Raw genomic sequence first — 21,804 nt, forward strand, 5'->3', positions numbered from 1 at the left:
TAGTCAACTCCTTTTCCTGATCGCTATTGATGGGTGTTCTGTCCCTTTTTAAGAACTTTTTATTTTGAAATGATTATAGAGTAACAAGAAACTGCAAAAATAGTACAGAATCTCATGTACCTATCACCTAGCTTTCTCCAATGGTGATATCTTACATAACTGTAGTACAAGATCATAACCATTCCCTGTACGTTTGAAGGCAGGTTTTCCTTTCACTTCTTTGCCTGTATTTACTCTCTTCTTTTCACACAAATTTAATTCTGTTGTGTTAAAAGGAGCAGATGCTAGTTTTCCCTCAGATGTCTTCTGTTGCATTTTCAGTATTTCAGTTCGATCACCCCTGTTACTCCTACATCTTTCTGTGGTCTTTTCTTTATCCCACCGTCCCCAACCCCCAATTTAATTCTGCTGCTAGATTTTTTTTTTTTCCCTGAGATATGTATCACAGATGGTACTATTGTCAATTTTCGAATTGCTAACTTCTACTTTGGTCTTCCGTTTTAAAGGAGGTAGTCCTGCCTGTGCTTAATTGTGGCGCTTACAGTAGTTTTACAGTGTGTGTATGTATGTTAGGGTGTTAGCCGGTTTGATTCCCCAACCTCCGTGAAGGTTCTTGCTCGACCCTTTCTCCGTTACCCTTTTATTTTCCAGATATTTGACTATTTGTTGGGAGAAGGGGTGGAACGACCCTTAAAACATGTGGCACCCGTCTCTCAGGTTTGGGTTTGCCTGCCGCACCTCCCCAGTGGGCAGCCTCTGTGGACGCGGAGCGCAAAGCAGCCGTTCGGTTCCCCCGGCCGGTGAGATGAGGGGCGGGGCCTCGGTTCCAGTGGCAGTGGGCTACCGGGAGGTCACGCCCCCTGGCCCGGGCCCTGCGCGCGTGGCTGGCGACGTCAGGCACGGGCGCGAGCTTGGCCCCATGGTGCGCGGAAGGTGCTGGTGCGCATGCTCTGACTCGGTCGCCTCGGTAGCGGTGGCCGAGGGAGGGTTGGGCCTTTCTTTTGGTGTTCCTCTGTGCGCGTGGGCTCTGCTCGTCTGCTACGGTCTCCGTAGCCCTCGGGAGCCCATTATTCTCTTCCTTGAGGCCGCCGGTTGGGCGGCAGCGGGCAGAGCGATGGGCACCTCACCCCGGCTCCCCTCCCCCATGCCCGTTGCCCCGCCCGCCCTGGGCTGGGCGACGGGGTCAGGGGCCGAGCGGAGCTGGGTGAGTATTCCCACAGCATTTGGCTGGCCGCCTCTTCCCGGCTCTGCTTACCGTAGGGTCCTCATCGTACTCTGGGATGGGGTGGAAGGGCGGGTGCGGGTGGGCGGCTAACAGCCCAGCCCTGAACAAAAGACTGGGAAGCGGGCGCTTGCTAGTGAAATGCAGGCCGCGTCCCAGCGGTGGTGGGACGAGCTTCTGTTTGGGCGTGGGGAGTCGCAGTGGGAAGGAGGGGGCGCACCCAGTGTGACCTGCTCTCTTTGGCCACTACAGAGCCTTCACAGACAACGTGGGTGGTTACTACCATGTGTTTAAGCCTGCGCGGGGATAGCAAGTCTTTGTCCGTGTGACCTTGAAACAAAGGGTCTTAAATTACCAGTGATTTCAATGTCCAAGTTCCACTTAACTTGAAGGGGTTTCATATTCATTGAGGATCAGGAGGAATAAGTTAATATTTATAGCCAACAATTTTTCTTTTCCCAAATTATCTGCTTATAATATCAAATCATGAACGGGATAGTTAGCTGGTTTATAGATACACGTTTATGATGGCAAAAATAATAAACTTCTAGCAAAAGCAAAAGGATAGCTCAGAATGAAACCTTGTCTAAGAAGCCCACCTGAGGATGAATTAATTATCTAGCGGACTATACCGTTGTTTGACCGTTATTGATTAGGGCCCAGGCTCAGCAGTTACTTTTTTTTTTTTTTTTTTTTGTCTAATGGAGATGCAAATTATTTTTGACTGGTAGAAAAAGTACTCCTGAAGGTTGTGATTTTATTGCCCTATTTCCAAGATTTTTATAATTTTTCCCATTCAGCTTGCTCCTTCATCAGGAGTTCAATAAATCTTTGCCACAGGCTCACTTTGTGTGAATCATGTTTATAACTTTAAAAAGTTACAATTTAATGGTGGCCTCACGATTTTTTAAATTTAAATTTTATTTTTTAATGTTTTTATTTTTGTGAGAGACAGTGCGAGTGAGGGAGAGGCAGAGAGGGAGAGCAAGAGCGAAGGAGACACAATCTGAAGCAGGCTGCAGACTCTGAGCGGTCAGCACCCAGCCTGTGATGGGGCCCTAACGTGAACCTTGAGATGACCTGAGCCAAAGGTGGAGGCTTAACCAACTGAGCCACCCAGGGGCCTCAACAGTGGTCTCACTCTTTAGTGACAAAAGCTTAAGTTTATACTTTCAGAATTGAAAAACATAGTCCCTCAACAACATTATTGGACCCCAAGTAGAATCCTTACTTCTTGCTTCTGAAGAGTTGAATATGGATGAGAGGAAACATTTACAAAATGAAAATTTGATCTAAAAAGAAATGTTGAATATTGAGAAATGCAAATTAAGGGATTGCAATTACAAAAATTAAACATTGTTATTGATATTTTAATTGAGGAAGTTAGTGGAAACAGTTTCTGGTTCTACCCTGGTTTCATTTGGATATAGGTAGGCTTACAAGATTATTTCTCCTTACATTCTTCTCCCTTTGCCAGTTCCTTTCCCTGTTTATTTAGGATTAAATGAGACACTGCTACATGATGAGGCAATCAAGATGGCCATAACGTTTTATGACAAATTCTAAATTGATAGCAGGTCTTAATGCTTATACATTTCTGAGAAAGATAAGCAACTCTTTAAGGAAAAGTATGTCTGCTTTATATAAGTAGATTGTTCGAATATGAGTTTGATTTGATTCTTAATATCTTTGAAGCCTAGAGATGTTTGGGACCCTAGAGGCAGTGTTTGAATCATAAACACAGTCAGGAACTATAACAACAACAAAGTGCCATTGAGATTATTTAGTGATTATGTGTTGAAAACAAATGTCTTCAGGGCCAAGCAGACTGGGTATAAAAGGATTGGAAAGTAGGGGAATGAGAATAAATCCTACCTAAAAGCATCCAGAATAGGGAAAGGTTGCTGAAAACTGTAAAACCAGAGGTACCTCTAAAGAGCTTGGTACTTCAGTCCTTGAAGTGCTGATCTTATAGGGTGGCAGAACCCAGGAACATACTTACTAATACAAGTTTATCTTTAAGATTAAGGTTGTCTCATATCACTGTCATGTAATAGCCTTCAGAGAAAACTTTTAAAATAATCTCTATGCTAGCTCAAGAACTTACAGTGGTTTCTTATTGCTCACTGTTTTAAATGGAATTTCTTCATAGAATTTTGGAGTTATCTGTAAACTGCTTTCCTTCCCTTCCTCCCTCCCCCCCACTCCCCTACTGCCTGACCTTCCTATAGACTAAGTTCTCAGCTTCATGGTGATCAAAGGAAAGAAAGAAGCATACCACTTCTCAGGAAAAACACAGCTTTCTTAGAGGTAAATATTTATTGACAGAAATGCAGGTTGTGATCTCAGATTTCAAAAATATGCTAAGAAACACTATGGTTAGTTTTCTAGACTTCGTTAAATTTTTTTTTTCAAGTTTATTTATGTATTTTGAGAGGTAGGGGAGGGGAAGAGGCGAAAGGAGAGAGAGAGAGAGAGAGAATCTCAAGCAGACTCTGCACTGTCAGTGAAGAGCCCGCTGCAGGGCTCAAACTCACCAGCTATGAGATCATGACCTGAGCTGAAGTTTGATGCTTAACTGACTGAACCACCCAGGCACCTCAAGGCTTTGTTTACTTTTAACCCACTTCCTAGTGTTTCTTAATGGGGGCTCATCTGGCATTTTTATGGAGCTGCCTCATACCTTGTAGATGCTCTTTGTATCTGTTCCCTGAGCATTAAATTGCAATAGCAAACTACACACCCTCCTATTTGTGACAACTATGTTCTCACTCATTTCCAAACAACTTCTTTGAGAATGGTCCCTCCTAATGTTGGGAACCATTGGACCATATCAGCCTATGCTTTACCCAATCTATGCACATGTATTGGCACTTTATTTTTAAAACTTAGCAAACTTTTCAGGCCCTTTGTTGAAGAGCTCTTCCATTTCTTTGACATGACTTTGTCTCTACTTGGTAAGCCCTCATTCATGTGTCAAAATTCAATTCTTCAAGAACTGGATTCAAGTCTTCTAGACTCCTTCTTTTAGAGTCTTTGATTTTCCCAGGGAACATTTGACATTCCTTTCTATGAGGACACACACAGCAAAGTGCTGGGATATTGCAGGTGCCAGGTGAATGAGTGAAAGCTTGTGGAAGTAAGAAGGTATGCTAATCTAGTTTTTTGTTTTAAGTTTATTTTGGGAGAGAGAGAGCCCATGCAAGTGGGGGAGAGGCAGAGAGAGGGAGTAAGAGAGAATCTCAAGCAGGCTCTGCAGTGTTAACACAGAGCCTCACATGGGGTCAAACTCATGAACCTTCCGTGAGATCATGACCCAAGACAAAATTGATAGATGCTTAACCAACTGAGCCACATAGTGCCCCTCTAGTTTTTTTTTTTTTTAATATTTATTTTGAGAGAAAGAGCGTTTGAATGAGCATGCGTGAGCGGGGGCGGGGCAGACAGAGAGAGGTAGAGAGAGAATCCCAAGCAAGCTCCACACTGTCTAGTAGCCCATGCAGGGCTCCATCTCACTAAGTGTGAGATCATGATCTGAGCCGAAATCAAGAGTTGGACATTTAATTGACTGAGCCACCCAGCTACCCCATCTAGTTTTTAATGAAGACTTTGTGAAGAAAAAGGGAATGTTTCTTTCATTAAAAAATGTTGAACACTAATTCTTTTCTTTTTAAGAGAGAGAGAATCCCAAATAGACTCAATGCTCACTGTGGAGCCCCACATGGAGCTCCATCCCGTGGCACTGGGATCATGACCTGAATGGAAAGAAATCAAGAGTCAGATGCTCAACCAATTGAGCCACACAGGTGCCCCACCAATTATTTTTTTAATGGCACTTGGTAGTATATTTTAAAAATATATGGCTTTATCATCTATTTTCAGAATAGCAGAGTCTGTAGTTTCTGATACCGACTTTTTCTGTATCTTCTTATTTGTGGAATAACTTTGGTCAAACTCATATACCATTAGTTCCTGGTTCTGGCCTAATTAGCATACATGCAGACAAGTTAGTCTCTACAAGTCCCACTCAGTATTCAAAAGCACAAAGAGCTCAAATCATCACCAATGGTGGATCAATTTCTCTTGTGTGCTTACAGAAAAGTCTTGTTTTATATAAAAATATGATAATCTTCTTATAAAAATAATGACACTGGTATCAGAAAGATTAGATGTCATATAAATCTGTTGTTTGAATGGGAAAAGACCAATTGGTGAATAAACTTGAAAGTAGAAGAAGGGTACAATAGGTAGAGATATATAAAATAAATTCATTTAAATTTTTAATTTTCTTTTCTTCATTGCAACTTTTATTTGTTTACAGTGTGCCTGACTGTGTTATAGGTGCTAAGATGCAACTTGTAAGTCAGAAATTTTCAGATGTTTAGACATTGCTCTATCAACTTTTGGTGTTCCCTGCTGTGGAAGAGATGGCTGAGGCTACTTTAATTTTTGTTCCCGTGTAGATAAACTCTTTTTTCCGCATCTTTGTTTTTTCCCTTTATTTATTTATTTATTTATTTATTTATTTATTTATTTATTTATTTATTTTAATGTTTATTTATTTTTGAGAGACAGAGACAGAATGCGAGTGGGTTAGGGGCAGAGAGAGAGGGAGACACAGAATCCAAAGCAGGCTCCAGGCTCTGAGCTGTCAGCACAGAACCCGACGCGGGGCTCGAACCCATGAGTTGTGAGATCATGACCTGAGCCGAAGTCGGACGCTCAACCGACTGAGGCCCCCAGGTGCCCCTCCTTTTTATTTTTTTAAAATAAGATACTCCACTCTGCTACCTCTAGGCATAGATATTTTCCCCCAACAGTTTTCTCAGAAACATAGTGAATCCTCTCAATTTATAAAAGTAAATATGTTTGATTTTTTTTTTTTTTTTTTTAGCTCAGGAGTAATTTTTCAGTGGTATGTTTGCCTATGATTTCATTTCAGAAATGCCAGTTATTTGTAGGTTGGATTTGTGGTCTTTGTCCTCTAATCTATCAATATGCTTTGTTTACATCTTGGTCCTTTTCCTTCTGTGTTAGGAGATCAACTCACATGTATATGTTAAAATACTAATTAGATTTTTTCCAGCTTCTGTACTTCTCTGTATTGCCTCTCATATAGAATTTAAATCTCTACTATTATTATATATTTGAACTCCCAGTTTTTTTCTTATCCACTTTCTTTTACACTCTCAGCTATGGTTCCCCTCCCTCATCTCTTGCTTTTGGAGGCTGTATTTTTCTTTTCCCTTTTTCTTTTTCAATTGGGAATGTAAAGTAGATAATTTCCAAGTTTTCTCCTGATTCCCAGTGTAAGCCCAACACAGAAGCAAGCTTCCTCTCTTCCTCTTTTTTTTTTTTTAACAATCATCTTGATTATTTAAAATGTTTTTATTTTATTTTTGAGACACAGAGAGACAGAGTATGAGTGGGGCAGGAGCGGAGACAGAGAGACACAGACTGAAGCAGGCTCCAGGCTCTGAGCTGTCAGCACAGAGCCTGATGTGGGGCTCGAACCCACGAATTGTGAGATCATGACCTGAGCTGAAGTCAGATGCTTAACTGACTGAACCACTCAGGTGCCCTTCTCTCTTTCTCTTTATGGCAGTGTTCTTTTTTCTTATGGTGCAAGAGCGTCACCTTGGTTCCATACTGTTATTGATTTTCTTGATTTTCTTACCTTGACAGAAGAGGGACTTGTGTAGGGACTGTCTGACTGTGGTCAGAGTGAGCAAGCTCTCTGCACCACTCTCCCTACATCTAGGTAAGGCAGCACTCTTCCTCTACCTGTGAGGTAGGAGAGTGTTCAAAGATACAGTCAAATTAATGAATGACAGATCTTTGTGTACTCAGAAGAGGCCTTCCTTTCCTACTCTCATTTTTCTGTCCTGTGTGTATAACAAGGGGAGTGATTTTGTGTGATTTGAAATGGTTTATTGTTTTTTGAGTTTTTACAGAGGAAGTGGTAGTGGTAAGGTCGCACTCTTCTGAGTGCTCCTCCTGTCCCCCCAGCTACCTAGGGCTGACTTTACACCGTAGCATGCAGTGCTCCACTTGGCTTTACCTTCCAGCTCTGGTCATGAGCATTATATTGTTGAGAGAAAACTGCCTTGAGAGAGAATCACCAATGGGCTTGGAAGCCAGCCCATTCCAAATTGGAAGGGAGTGCTGGGCTCACTGGTCAGTGGCTGTCAAGACTGAACCAAACTTTCTCCCTTTTGCTGCTTCCCCATGCTATTTATTGGATTACCAGGGCTATCCCTGCTGTGCTCCAGCCAGGCTGTCAAATGCCTTGAAATCCAGGTCATTCGCTAGCCATATCAAAACCATCCGTCTTTTGTCTCAATTTCCTAACATACTTCTTCCTGGAAACTATCTCTGGTGCTAACTACAAATGTGTGTTTGGAGGCCTTCAGAATCAGGTAATCTCCCTGATCTGGGCCTTAGATTCCACATTTAAATTTGTACCCTGACTGCTTCTTTGCTCTCTGAAATTTGAGGACCACTACCCAAGAGCCTTGCTAGGTAAGTGATTAGCTAAATGAATTCAAACCAAATTCTTATAATGGTATTGGGTTCAGTTTAACACCCCTATCTAGTAATTACATGTATTTTTTGTTTGGTTTGTTTGTTTTGTTTTTGGAAAGAGTCTAAATATAAATTTATAATAATGTGGTATTGCTGCAGGGAGGGACAAATACAGAGGAAGTTTCCTAGTATTAGTTAAAAATTACCTTTAATGTTTAAAGGTATTCATGGTATATTCTGTTATAATCACGTTTTTTGTAAATGATCTTGAGTTCTGGGGAAACTTAGTTATATTTCTTTAAGTGTTTTAGTCTCACTTTGATTCTAATGTACATTGATTTATAGGTTCATCAAAAGAAATGTCTTTGACATAAACTAAAACTAAAATAAAATAAATTAAAACCAATCAGTTCCCCGCACATTAGATTAAAAAGCACATGAAAAAAGTGGAAAATGGTAGTGAAAAAAATTGTTTCTAACTAAAAAGGATCATTTGAGCAATGATTATACACAGTATTAGAATTCACAGGGGCTGTTTTTCTGAAAAGATATTTAATAGCAGCAGAATAAGCTTCTTCACACTGTCTAGTCTTAGGGCTAACCCCTAGTTTAGAAAGACTGCTTTCACTTGATGGGGAGAAAAATTATTCTACCTTCCCAATCTTTAGCCTCTGCTGAAGCAGTTAAAAAAAAAGGTTTTGATTATTTGAGCTTAAAAAAAAAAAAAATCAAATAGCTTTCCAGCAGGAGTAAGACTCCAGCAAAATAGATGTATTAACAACCTACATTTTATGGCACGAAAGAGCTCTGACTCCCTTCTAACTTTTATTTATAGTAAGAAATGAGAGGTTCATTGTTTAGGATGAGATGAGAATTGGAATTAGTGTTTTTACTGAGAGAGAGTTCACTTGTGTTCTGTTGTCACCTCTAGTCTGAATTTATTTATTTATTTATCTTTTTAATTTTTTTTAAACATTTATTCTTGAGAGACAGAGAGAGACAGAGTGTGAGTGGGGGAGGGACAGAGAGAGAGGGAGACACAGAATCTGAAGCAGGATCCAGGCTCTGAGCTGTCAGCACAGAGCCTGATGCGTGGCCTGAACCCACAAACTGTGAGATCATGACCTGAGCCGAACTCAGATGCTTAACCGTCTGAGCCACCCAAGCGCCCCAAGTCTGAATTTATTTTTAAGCTTACGTCTGGAAACCGAGGAAGTTCACATGTCTAAGGTTTTATATTTGCAAAATAAATTCTTGCCATTTTTGCTTATTAAGCTGCAGTTGTGGTTATTTCCATTTTTGGCCATAATTTGAGGCATCTCATAGTAGGAAGTTCTAATATTCCCATTTCTGCCTCTACTAGTCTATAAACTTGGTAGAGACCAGTGTATTACAGCTTGAAAAGTGTATATAAAAATGTTGATTGTAGGGGTGCCTGGGTGGCTCAGTCGGTTGAGCGTCCGACTTCGGCTCAGGTCATGATCTCATGGTCCGTGAGTTCCAGCCCCGCGTTGGGCTCTGTGCTGACAGCTCAGAGCCTGGACCCTGTTTTAGATTCTGTGTCTCCCTCTCTCTCTGCCCCTCCCCCATTCATGCTCTGTCTCTCTCTGTCTCAAAAATAAATAAATGTTAAAAAAAAAATTAAAAAAAAAGTTGATTGTATTATGTTTTCATTTTTAGAAAGTTGAAATATTCTTACTTGAGCAAAGAGACAATAATTATTCAGTGATATTTCATTATGATATAATGATTCAAATTGAGATGGATATCATTTTAATATAATATAGTTCTTAATTTTGTAATCAAGCCATAAGTGTATGTATTATTATATGTAACATCCTTCAGCAAAGCCCAGTCCTTAGATAATTTTAAAAGTATTCAACCAAATATTAATTGGTGCTTTGATGTGCTGTCATCTTGCTACTGGCACAGAGCTGTTAATTAGATAAACTATGGCTATTGAGTGAAATTTTATGTTTCAACTAACATTTTGAATAGTTAGGTAAACCTCAAGTAACTGGGGGGGGGGGCTTAGGGAATGGAGTGTTTTTACTTTAGTTCAATTTTGTTGTTAAATAAGGGCTTGTTTGGAATTTATAAAATATGCCAAAATATATTAGTATTTTTTTAAATGAATTACATTCAATTTTTGTTTGATTTAGTATCTCAATATATGTCAGGGTCATTATATAGTTAAAAAAACCCCTAATTTTCTGACTGCTCCTTTTTGGTCTCCCTATTCTAGTTCTGTATCCTCTCTCTGAGTCATCATATGTGTTCTCTTGTTTACGTAATGTTGATTTACAATCAATATTTCTGGCCCAGCTCTCTCTTTCCTTCTGAATTCCAGATTCATCTCCAAATGCCTGCTAGATTCCCTTCACGTGGTTATTCCACAGGCTTTTTAAACTCAAGCTCAGTGTGGTTAAATTAAGCCCATCTCAGTCCCCAAACCTGCTCTTGCTCAGTGCACCACTACCTAGGGTGAAGAGCTGGGAATCTCTCTTAAATCTTTTCTCTCATCTATCCCTCACATATCAAGATCACTAGTTGTAATGAGTATACCAGCAAAATGTCTTTTGAATCCCTCCCTCTTCTACCGTACCTCCAGTGTTTGGCTCTGTTTAGCATCATTTTGTCTTTCCTGGATTATTGCTAGAGACTATCAACTGGTCTTCATTTAGTCAGGCAAAGCCTGTAGTCCCTCCTGGAAGCCAGAATGCAAATATGATCAGATTCCCCCCACTTTCAACACCCTTTTGAGCCCTCAGGGTACCAGGCTCTTCTGTCTTCATCAGCAGTAGTTCTCTCAGTACCTCTCTTCTACCTCTGTATTTCAGTTAAGCAAGAGTTCTTCTATTACCAGACTTTCCCTTACGTTCAGATTTTTGTGCATCCTGTTCCTTTGCCTCCTTCCTTTGCTAAGTTGGCTTCCGTTCTTCCTTTTAGTGTCTTCTTTCTTAGGTATCACTTTCTCAACTTGTGTATGCACTGAAGCTGCTTAACCGGGATTTGGTATGTAACCCGGAGATCTCTCATCCATACCTGAAACATTTGATGACTGCCTCAGTAGAAGTACTGAGTACTGGTACTTTATTGTCTCTTATGTACTTCCATTCCTGTACTTGCTGCTTTCTTTTCCCAAACCTATTCTCCCACTGTTTTCTTACCCTCTCAGATTTTCCATTGTGATTTCAGGAGCACACATCTGCAATAAACAAACATATAAATCCTAAACCCATTATTGTCTTTACTACATTCTGTGAAGTAAATTAAGTATTCCCAGAAAAAGAATTTTATGGTTAAAAGCGTCAGGAAACCCCAAGTTAGTAGTTTCCCCACCACAGTGTGTATTGTGAATTTCTAGGGTGGGGGTGCCGAGTGGATGTAGTGTGGATCAGTTTTCACACTTACATATCACATGACGTTAACATCTTCACAGGTCATTGCTTCCACTAACTAGTTTTAAAGGAAACTTGGCTTTGAAACAAAGAACAACAAACAAAAACTGAAGTTCTTTGAGTGGAAGCTGCTGCTTCCTCCACCTTATAAATTTCAGGGTATGGAGACTGCTGGTAACCTCCACTACCTACCCCAGAGCCAATTTTAGGTCACTGCTTCTCTAGCCTCTTGTCAATATCGTTGCTCCTTTGAGGCTCCTTGGAAGCTCTTTTTGAGGACTTTCGTATCCTATGAAATTCAGCTCCACCAGACATAGCAAGCTAGGTTTTTTGTTTGTTTGTTTTTGTTTTTTTCCTTACATACTGTCCCTACTGGCTACTTTTACCACCATCTTGAGGAGGAATCCAAGGCTGTGTTCTAACTCATCAGGATCACATGTATGTTTATTAGTGCTTATTCTTGATGAACTCAGGATTATACACCATGTATCACTTATCATCTCTGTGCTCTTCCATTTCCTACCATTTGTCCCTTGTCATTTACAAATTTTTCATTTGATCTTCCACCTTATTTAAAGAGCTCTCCACCCCCACCAGCTCTCCAAATAATTCTAAGTAACTTCAGTATCCATGTGGAAAACAGCAAACATAAGCCTCATATTTTTCTTTTTTTAAATGTTTATTAATTTATTTTGAGAGAGTGAGAGAAAGAGAGAGAGAGAGTGAGCATGCAGGGGAGGGACAGAGAGAGAGAAGGAGAGAGAGAATCCCAAGCAGGCTCCATGCTGTCAGCATAGAGCCCGACCTCACAGAGTCATGACCTGAGCCAAAATCAAGAGTCGGATGCATAACCAACTGAGCCACCCAGGCACTTCAAGTCTCATAATTATCTAAACTTACTGAGTTCCAGTGACCTTCTTCTCTAAGTTACTTTATAAACTTGGTAAGCTCTCCTGAAGTTCTAAAGTCTCATAGTCTTCCTAGGCTTCCTTTTCCTTCCTTTCACTATGGTTGTTGTTAGCCCTTTTTGTATTTAATACTCTTTGATACTACCATATTTTCATAGCCCCTTCAGTCTTCTTTTGGTATGTTTCCTACCTAAACTCTGAACTATTCTCACTAGCATATTCTATTCCTTCTTCTATATGTATCCATACACTGAATCCACCCAGCAAAACCTTAGCTTTGCATGTGTGCCCAATGCAGCTCCCTGCTGGTTCCCATATGTGGTGAACTGATTATTGCTGAAGGTAATCACAACCACCTTGTAGTCCAAACTCTTGCATGGCACACAAACCTCCCTTCAAGAAGTTTAGAACTCTTCCATCTTGTATCTTTGAGGCCTTCACTCTGTCTTTCAGCTCCAGTAGAGGGCAGCCAAGTTTAATTTGCATATGACTAGACTATCTCTATCTCCCTATACCTTCTATACTTCCTGCATCATGTTTCTGAGATCAGTCTTAGTGTTCTCTACACCCTAACTTGCCTTTGTTCATACCATTTTTCCTGCTTAGACTACTGTTCTAACCCTTGTGCTTCACCCACTGACAATCTGCTCTACAAAAACTCTTATATACCTTAAAGATTCATCTTCATGCCCACCCACACACCCTCCCACACTATCCCCTCTTTATAAGGGACTCCATCATTTGTGTGTACTTTAAATAGAAGTCCTGTTTTCCAGTGCTGTGAGAATTAAGAGTTGAGCAATTAATTGAAGACGTTGATTAAAGCTAGAGTTAAAATACTTAAGAAAAATACTTAGAACAGAAATACATTCATTTGCCAGTTGTCTCATGTATGACTAAGGGATTTTCTTTGAGTATGGGTAATTGGTTGGAATTCATTCTTCCTTCATTAATTTGGAACCCAGAATGCATCCTCTATATTTCCATTTTATTTTTTTCTTTTCAGCACAAGCAGGGGAGAGGGAGAGAGAGAGAGAGGGAGAATTTTAAGCAGGCTCCAAGCTCAGTGCAGAGCCCAGTGCAGGGCTCAATCCTGCAACCCTGGGATCATGACTTGAGCTGAAATCAAGAGTTGGATGCTCAACCGACTGAGCCACCCAGGAGCCCCTCCAATTTTGGTTTAAAAGAAAGAATTCAAGCCATTCATGTAGCAATCTGAGCATGGAATCCTAGATTTGTATGGTTTTCCCCCCACCATTTTTTTTGGTTTTTCCCCCACCGATTTTTTCGGTTACATTGCCCATACCTACTTCAATGATAGTTTCTTTTTCTTATGGAGACTTACTGTTATAAAGTCTTTCTGAGGCATTAAATCATAGAAATAAGAGTTATTATTTTTTTTACTTATATTTTATTGGTTTGGTTTGTGGAGTATTTAATTAAAGTAGTATTTATAATATACCCATGTGGTTTGTTAACATAAACTCAACTGATGGGAAGGAGGTGCTTCATGATCAGAATGTTGTAGACACCAGTCAGTGTTTTACTGAGGGGATGGATACTATTTTGATTAACCTGGAAAGTTGGTTGAATGGAAGTTGGTTAAGGGAGTTTCTACTATAACGATTTTTATTGCTTATCTCCCTTTATTACAGTGTGAGCTCATACAAGGCAGGGGCTGTATATATACATATTTTTCATTTTGTATATCTAACCTTCACCACACACAGTACCTACCATAGATATTAAGTATATATTTGTTGTATGAGTGAACAAATGCTTGTATAGGTCATACTAAATTTGAATAATCAGAAAGAATACTGCACTGAGAATCAGCTAGTATAGACAGATCATTGGCCCTGGAGCCCTCCTGGGGTTTGAATCCTTTCTCATTTGCATTTCTTGAGCAGGTTACTTTCTCCTTTTCATTTGGGGAATGAGGATAACAATAGTCTTTGGGCTGTGTGAGGGTTAAATGGGAATCTAAAGTATTTAGCATTGTGCTTGACAAAGTAAGCAGTCAACAAGTGCTAATTTTCTTGATGGTGCTTTTCACCAAAGAGAAGACCATGGGAATTCACTTGGTCTAATTTTTCTCATTAAGGGACTTGAATTACATAATGTATCAGTTTCTTTCTAGCTTTAAAATTCTCTTTTTATAAATACTTTATGTTTCGGACATACTTATGTAACAAATATGTGGCTATTCCTTGATTTGTCACATTTGTAGATTCTATAAAGTAGGTAATTACTAAGGTGATCCTGACTTTACACCTTGAAGAACTAATACTTTCAGGCTTTAGAACATCATTTGTTAGAGAGGTGAACTCTAATAAGTGTGAAGACCAGCTCAGCTCTACTAAGCACTGCCGTGCTATCTACGTAAGGGCTAAGTAAGGTAGGAAGTAGAGAAGGAAGCTCTGAAGAGATTGTTTGGAAACATTAGCTTAGAAGAAGTGAGATAAAATTAAGCTCTGGAAACTAAATTTATGGACAGATTAACTTTTTGAACCCTAGATACACATTTGTTATAAATTTAGGTTAAAAAAAATTTTTTTTTAAATGTTTATTTTTGAAATAGAGCACAAGTGGGGGAGTGGCAGAGAGAGGGAGACACAGAATCCAAAGCAGGCTCCAGGCTCTGAGGTGTCAACACAAAGCCTGATACCGGGCTGGAACTCATGAACCTGAGAGATCATGACCTGAGCTGAAGTTGGACGCTTTTGGATGCATAACCAACTGAGCCACCCAGGCGCCCCATAAATCTAGGTTTTCAGTTTTCATGTTGATCACATTTTCTTCCTGATTAAAAAATGGGGATAGACTGAGAAAGATGGAAATGTGACACTTTTTTGGAATGGCTCTGAGAATATTTTCCGTTCAGTGTCCCAAATTTTGGTTTGAAGAAATAAGTGATTTAGCAGAATTACTTTTAGCATTCATTCCACAGCTGATGCTTATACTTAGTTTTTATATTGCAGTTATCATTTAGTATGGAAGAAGATGAGTTCTTTGGAGAAAAAACATTCCAGCATTGTTGTGCAGAGTTCATTAGACATTCACAGCAGATAGGTGATGGCTGGGAATGGAGAACTTTGAAGGTAAGAACAGAAATTTTTATATTCTATATAAATGAAGGTTTGTGTTTTTTTGACCATGTAAACCTCAGTAATTGAAACTAATATGTGAAAGCTAGTTTGATTTAGTAAAAGGCTTGAATTGAAGATGTTTTAAAACAGATGTCCATTTTATTGCTTCAACTATATATACTCATTATAATTAAGCTAATGAAGTATTATCTAGAAAAGTCCTTAGGTGACCTGCTTTAATTTAATAGATAAGAATGCTTAGCATATTAACTATCTGAATGTAAACAGATGCTTCTGTGGTGCTTCAAACCATTTATTTACACTATTAATTTTCTTAGGAAAGTACTTTTGTCCAGAGAGTGGAAAGATAATCCTGAAACCAAATCATAGTCAAACAATCACAAATTCTGAAATACTGAGAACTGAATTAATTGGGAATTTCTTAATATCGTAAACACATTCCAAAACATTCTTTCTTTTGATTCTATTTGGTAATAACAGTGTGAAAGGTCTATGTACTTATCTATTTCCACACAGACATTTAGTTAAGATTCTCTGCCACAAGCTTTTAAAGAGTTCATTGAGATAATTTTCAGAGAGGATGTTTCCTTTGCTTGATGTCTTAATCTCGTTCCTAAAAAAGTGGTGATTCCTGTTTTTTTGCTTATTGGCTGTTTTCTGTATGAATTCTGAGAAATGTGAATAGTTTTGAACTGATTCCTATGATTCAGAACTAGGCCAGGGAAATCCAGGTCTTGATTCAGTCTAGAGTGCCACTGGAGAGAGAAACCATGATTTCCTTCGGGTCATATGCCAGCTAAGCTTTCATGGGGGTTGGGGTGGGGAGTGTCAGGGGAGACTCCAGCCCTATTGGACAGTTCTTAAGCCTCTGTGGCATCTCCTGCTCCAGGATAACATGACCTTATTATTAGCACCTATTATTAATCTTTTTCCTGAGTATTTTATAATTTTGTTTGCTATTCTTTTTGAGTTTATTCATCTTATTTCTTCTGTGATTATTGACATATAAAAGAGTTGCTGTTTTGTATGTCAACTTTGTGACCATACCATCACCTGAGTTCTCCTTTTAGTCTCAGAGATTTCTCTTGTGACTTCTAAGGTAGAGTGAGGTCATCTGCAAATGAGGAATTTTTGTTGCCTTCTTTGTAATATTTCTCTTATTTTATGAATTGAGTAGAAAAATAAGTAATAGTAATAACATATCTCCTTCATTAACTTTAATATCATTGTTTCTGATATATAATGATTTTAGAAAATGCTGGTTGTTTATTCATTGAATGAGTATAGCTTTCTGACCTCTTTTGACCTGTAATAATTTGATGGTTATTTCTTTGAAAGTTTTTTTTTTTACCAGATTTTTAAAAAAAGTTTATTTATTTATTTTGAGAGAGAGAGAATGAGCGGGAGAGGGGCAGAAAGAGAGAGGGAGAGAGAGCATCCCAAGCAGGCTCCACACTGTCAGCTCAGAGCCTAATGTGGGGCCTGAAGTCACCAACAGCAAGATCATGATCAGAGCCCAAATCAAGAGGTCAATGCTTAACCCACTGAGGCACCCAGGTGTCCCTCACCAGATTTTTTAAAAAAGAAATTTTCTTTTGTCTTAAGCTGGAGGTAGAATAATAGATACTCCAGTTACCATTTCAAGGACCTGAATGGGTTAGGGAGGGAGCTGGGACTGTGTTTATGTGTGTGTGTGTGTGTGTGTGTTTGCTTGCATGCATGCACATGTTGGGGGTGCTGGGGTAGGTCTCTAGGAGGGAGATTCGTAAAATAATCCTTAAATACCTGTTCGAAATTTCCTCATTGAATTTGTTGAAACTAGTGCATCAAAAACTAGTTTCCAGGATTTGTTTTTATTCTTGTCTCGCCTCTGCTTCAGGGATAGATAGGGATGGCTCTGTTTGGCTCCTTGTTTGTTGCCACTGCCTGCTGAGTTAGGAAAGTTCCCTACCCTTGGAATGAGAATTGCACCTCTAATTAAGGGCAGTTTTCTTTAATGTGGGGGTGAGCCCATAGGTAGTACCAAAAGAAAACAAAACACTGTTTAGAGAAGATCTTTATAGCCTTAGGGCAAGAACTGCAAACTCAAAAGCCTTGGAATCTGGGCATGGTAACATAAAAGGGTCAAGCTGCTAGGTACAAGACAATATGGACACTGAATCCTATGGCCTGTAGCTGACCAGAGTGCTTGTCTTATTGCCAGGTTGGGAACATGGACCCAGGGGTTACCAGATTTTCCAAGAAAAGTGAAAAAGATCTAGGGGGGAGAAATCTCTAAATTTTCAAATATTGGTAACTAATTAAAAAAGATTTTTCAAAGTCAGGACCAAATCCAACATGCCAGTGATGTATAGTATGTAGGATATGTGTGGCCAGTTGATGACTTCTGGGATTGGGTGTGTGTGTGGTAGGACTGTGGTTTCTTACCTCGCCCTGCCTCAGTGCATGGTGTTGATCTTAGTAAAGGGGGCTCTAGGCAAAGCACATACCTTTCTTCTGAATTTTGGGATGTTAGTATTTTTGCCACTTAATTTCTGCAGTTTTGTGTTAGTTTTATGAAGTAGATTATGAATCAGTCACTTGGTTATTTCTTTCAAACCTTACATATGTATTATATCTCATTTTTTTTGTGGGACTGTTGAGGAGAATACTTGTACTGTTGTTTTACTTTATAGGCTCCAGAAGTTTATTTTTATTTTGTTAAAACATAGTTGTCTTTAAGTATAGGTGGGAAACAACAAGCTGAACATATTTAAAGTACACAGTTTGATGTTTTGATGTGTATATAAACCTATGAGCCCTCAATACACTGAAGAGAGTGAACATATACATCACCTTGTATATCCTTGTATACCTTCGTAATGCTTCCCTCCACCCCTAAAAACCATTATTTTTTTTCCTGCAAGTTATATTTAAGAAGAATCTTGGTGGGGTGCCTGAGTGGCTCAGTTGGTTAAGTGTCCTACTTCATTCAGTTCAGGTCATGATCTTGAGGTTCATGAGTTCGAGCCCTGTGTCGGGCCCTGTGCTGAAAGCTGAGAGTATGGAGCCTGCTTCATTCTGTCTCTCCTTCTCTCTGCCCCTCCCCTGCTCATGCTCTCTCTCTCTCCTCAAAAAAAAAAAATATATTTAAAAAAAATTTTTTTTAAGAAGAATCCTGTTTATCCCTATATAGAGTGCCTCCTTTAAGGAGTACCCATATTGTCACTCATACCTTCAGGACTGTTTATAAATAGATTTGGCACCATCCATTTTATTTCTTAAATTTAAAAGAATCATGACAATATTTAGAGAATTGGTTAAATTCAACTTTACAGATAAGGCAAAACATTACTTCCCCTGAAAAGTTAATGAGAAGGGCAGTGTGAATTAATGAAACATATAAATAATTTAAAAATTTAAAAATAAAACAGTTTCTTAAAGTCATCAAAATAGTTTCAATTTTTATATTTTAAAGGTATGTGGAATATGGAGAATAGTTCTAAGTCATTATTTTTCAGTGGACTGCATGCTCTTGGCATCTGGACAGGACTGTTCTTGTTTCTGTACCCCCAACATTTACAAACCTGTCAGGGAGGTGGTACACTCTTGTTGAGAGCCATTGTTTAACAGAATGGTTTGTCAGATATTAAAGATACAATTTAAGAGCATTAGCTTTAGACTTAAACATGGCTATAAATCCTTCCTTTACCCTTTACTAGCTGGATTTTGGCCAAGTTAGTTAACGTCTCCAAACTTCTTTTCTTTAAAAAAAATTTTTTTTTTAATGTTTATTCATTTTTCAGAGACAAAGAGTGTGAGTGGGGGAGGAACAGAGAGAGAGGGAGACACAGAATCTGAGGTAGGCTCCAGGCTCTGAGCTGTCAGCACAGAGCCTGATGCAGGGCTCAAACCCACAAACTGAGAGATCATGACCTGAGCCGAAGTCAGACGCTTAACCAACTGAGCCACCTACGTACCCTTTATTTTCTTTTTTTGTAAGATAGGAATAAAAATAATACCCACCATACAACCTCGTAGTTGTGTAGATTAAATGAGATTTACATTCAAAGAGTTTAGCACTGTTTCTGGCACATGGAAAGCCAAATTATGGTTATAATTTTTAGCTAGTTGTTTGAAATTTTCAGTGTCTTTTATTACAGAAATAATGCTATAAATGAAATTGCAGTTAACTTTTCACAAAGTTCTGTTTAGGTGTATTTAGCACCAACTGTACTGGTCTTGGTATATTATTCTGAGTCTTGTAGGATAAGGAAGAGCAAAAGATGGCAAATAACAATGAATGCAACCGCTTGAAAGACAAGTATTTTCAAAATCCAAGAGTTCATAAAAGAGAAAGAGAGACAGAGAGAGAAAATGATAGAATGAACAGACACAGGAGAGAATAGAGTAGAAGAGTCTCCATTGAACATTATTGGGAGAATCTAGGATATCAAGATTTTTGTTAGAAAATTATTAGTCAAAAGGAAAGAGATAAACATTTATCTTACTTTTTCTGTATGATCTATATTTCATGGTAACTAAATAGACTAATGTGATAAGGGAACTTTTATTTTTTCAAAATTCCATCTAATAAACATAGAAATGATGGTAGAATTAGAAAATCATTACTTTTCAATGTCTAATGAAATGAATTAAGTGATAGTTATCACTGGATGAAACTATTAGGTGAAAAGTTGATGGGGAATTTAGAAAGGAGGGATTGAGCTATCATCACGTGAACCTAGTGATTAATTATGACATTACTAAAAATAGTGCGTCCAGATATGATATACTTGCTGAAGTTATTTTTTTTAATGTTTATTTATTTTTGAGAGAGAGAGAGAGCAAGCAGGGGAGGGACAAAGAGAGGGGGAGACCAGAATTGGAAGCACACTTCAGGCTCTCAGCTGTCAGCACAGAGAGTGACACAGGGCTCGAACTCACGAGGCTTCGAGCTGTGAGATCATGACCTGAGCTGAAGTTGGCTGCCCAACCAACTGAGCCACCCAGGCGCCCCATACTTGCTGAAGTTTTATAACTTGAATCACAGAGTAAAGTCCATGAAATATTCTTGCTCAAAATGTTGAGCCTGAATAGAAATCAATTAAAGAAGTCAGTTGATCGAGAACCAAGTTAATTGATATCACAGGAAACAAATAGGGAAACACAGAAATCTAAAGGACAGCTGATCCAATTTCCTTAAAAATTTAATGGTTGGATAAAGAAGTGAAGAGAGGATTGCATCTCTATCTAGCAAGTTTGTTATTAAAATATCCTTTCTGGGCAGTGACCAGTAAGTGGTCCCCATGTGTAAGACTAGTATGTAGCTTAGGTCATATGTGAGTCACTATGGGACAGTGATGACCACCAGCCTGGTTCAGGGTCACAGGTCCAATGACCATGCACTTGGATGTTTTGACAGTGTCAACTTGCTATGAAAGTTTCTAAGTCTTTACTTTTCTTTTCTGAATTTATCGTTTTGACCTATGGGAAAGAGTGTGAGGATTTTGATAATAGTTTTTGGACTAACAACAATCAGTACGTGAACAGACACCAGTTCAGATCACACTTGGAGAAGCACTACTCTAGAATTCAAAAATTCAAGACACATAACCTAATGTAATTTGTGATCCTGACTCAAACAAATCAACTGTAAAAGGGCCTTTTTAAAGATAGTTAGGGATATTTGATTATGGAATAAAGTATAAAATGATACCAGTTTAGCTTAGCAAAATAAAAAACAAACCAGGGATAGATGAAACAAATGAGGCAAAATCTTAATATGTATTGAGTATGGGTAATGTATATATAGCTTTGAATTTGGTACTATTTTGTCTACTTTTATGTACGTTCCATATATGCTTCCTTTTCTTCTATCTTGTCATAATTTACTCTTTACCCTAAACTTTGTTAGTAATTACTGATGTTTGTAGCCTTATCTTAGATTTAGACCCCCTTTGGGGATTTGTGCAGAGTTTAAAACTTCAAACCAACTTACCTTCTAAATTTTTTGTTTTTCTGTTTTTACCTGCTAGAGAGGAATACATTAGTTTAGGACCTCAGTTCTGTGATTTGACCTTTCACAGGTTATTGATAAAATAATTTCCTGTGGGTTTCCAACTTTCTTCTCTCACTTTTGTATAACAAAAATAGCAAGAGAGATATTCAGATACTGCAGACAAAATACCATTCTACCTAATCTTGAGATTGGATTTTATACAGTTAATACTATTTTATATGTTATTGTTCAAGAAGAACTAACGGGCCTCCCCACCAACATTAATTCCCATCTCTCGTTAAACCTGCTTGATTATATTTTGAAATTTACATAGCAACACACTAGAAATATTTTAATTACTTTCTTTACAGCTCAGGAATAGTTGATTGAAAGGGCTTATTTCCTAATTTAGATAGAGTAAAAGTTTGCAATTTCATTTTCTTCTTAGAAATTTAACCTGATTTTTGGGACACCTGGTTGGCTCAGTTGGTGAAGTGTCGAACTTCAGCTCAGGTCATGATCTTGCAGTTCTGTGGGTTTGAGCCCCTCATGAGGCTCTGTGCTAACAGCTCAGAGCCTGGAGCCTGCTTTGGATTCTGTGTCTCCCTCTCTCTCTGCCCCTCCCCCACTCATGCTCTGTCTATCTCTCAAAAATAAA

The 21,804-nt window shown here is 38.8% G+C and overlaps 1 protein-coding gene across 13 annotated transcripts in view; it reads left to right on the forward strand.

Moving 5' to 3' along the window:
- The first annotated feature begins 954 nt into the window (after positions 1-954).
- The window catches only part of ATG10 (autophagy related 10), a 259,908-nt gene continuing 239,058 nt past the window's right edge, over positions 955-21,804 (forward strand). For 5 of the 13 annotated variants that reach the window (XR_006218746.1, XM_042989415.1, XM_042989395.1 and 2 more), the window contains exons 1-2: positions 961-1,204; positions 15,038-15,157. Coding sequence is in view for 12 of the 13 variants with exons in the window: in XM_042989415.1 (XP_042845349.1) it covers positions 1,115-1,204; positions 15,038-15,157 (210 nt within the window). In the remaining variant the exon portion in view is untranslated. Of the gene's footprint in view, positions 1,205-1,237; positions 1,257-3,453; positions 3,533-15,037; positions 15,158-21,804 lie in introns of those variants that run through there. The other 8 variants (XM_042989439.1, XM_042989430.1, XM_042989435.1 and 5 more) reach the window with 5 other exon arrangements.

This window comes from Panthera tigris, chromosome A1 (assembly GCF_018350195.1).
Source record: "Panthera tigris isolate Pti1 chromosome A1, P.tigris_Pti1_mat1.1, whole genome shotgun sequence".
NCBI lineage: Eukaryota > Metazoa > Chordata > Mammalia > Carnivora > Felidae > Panthera > Panthera tigris.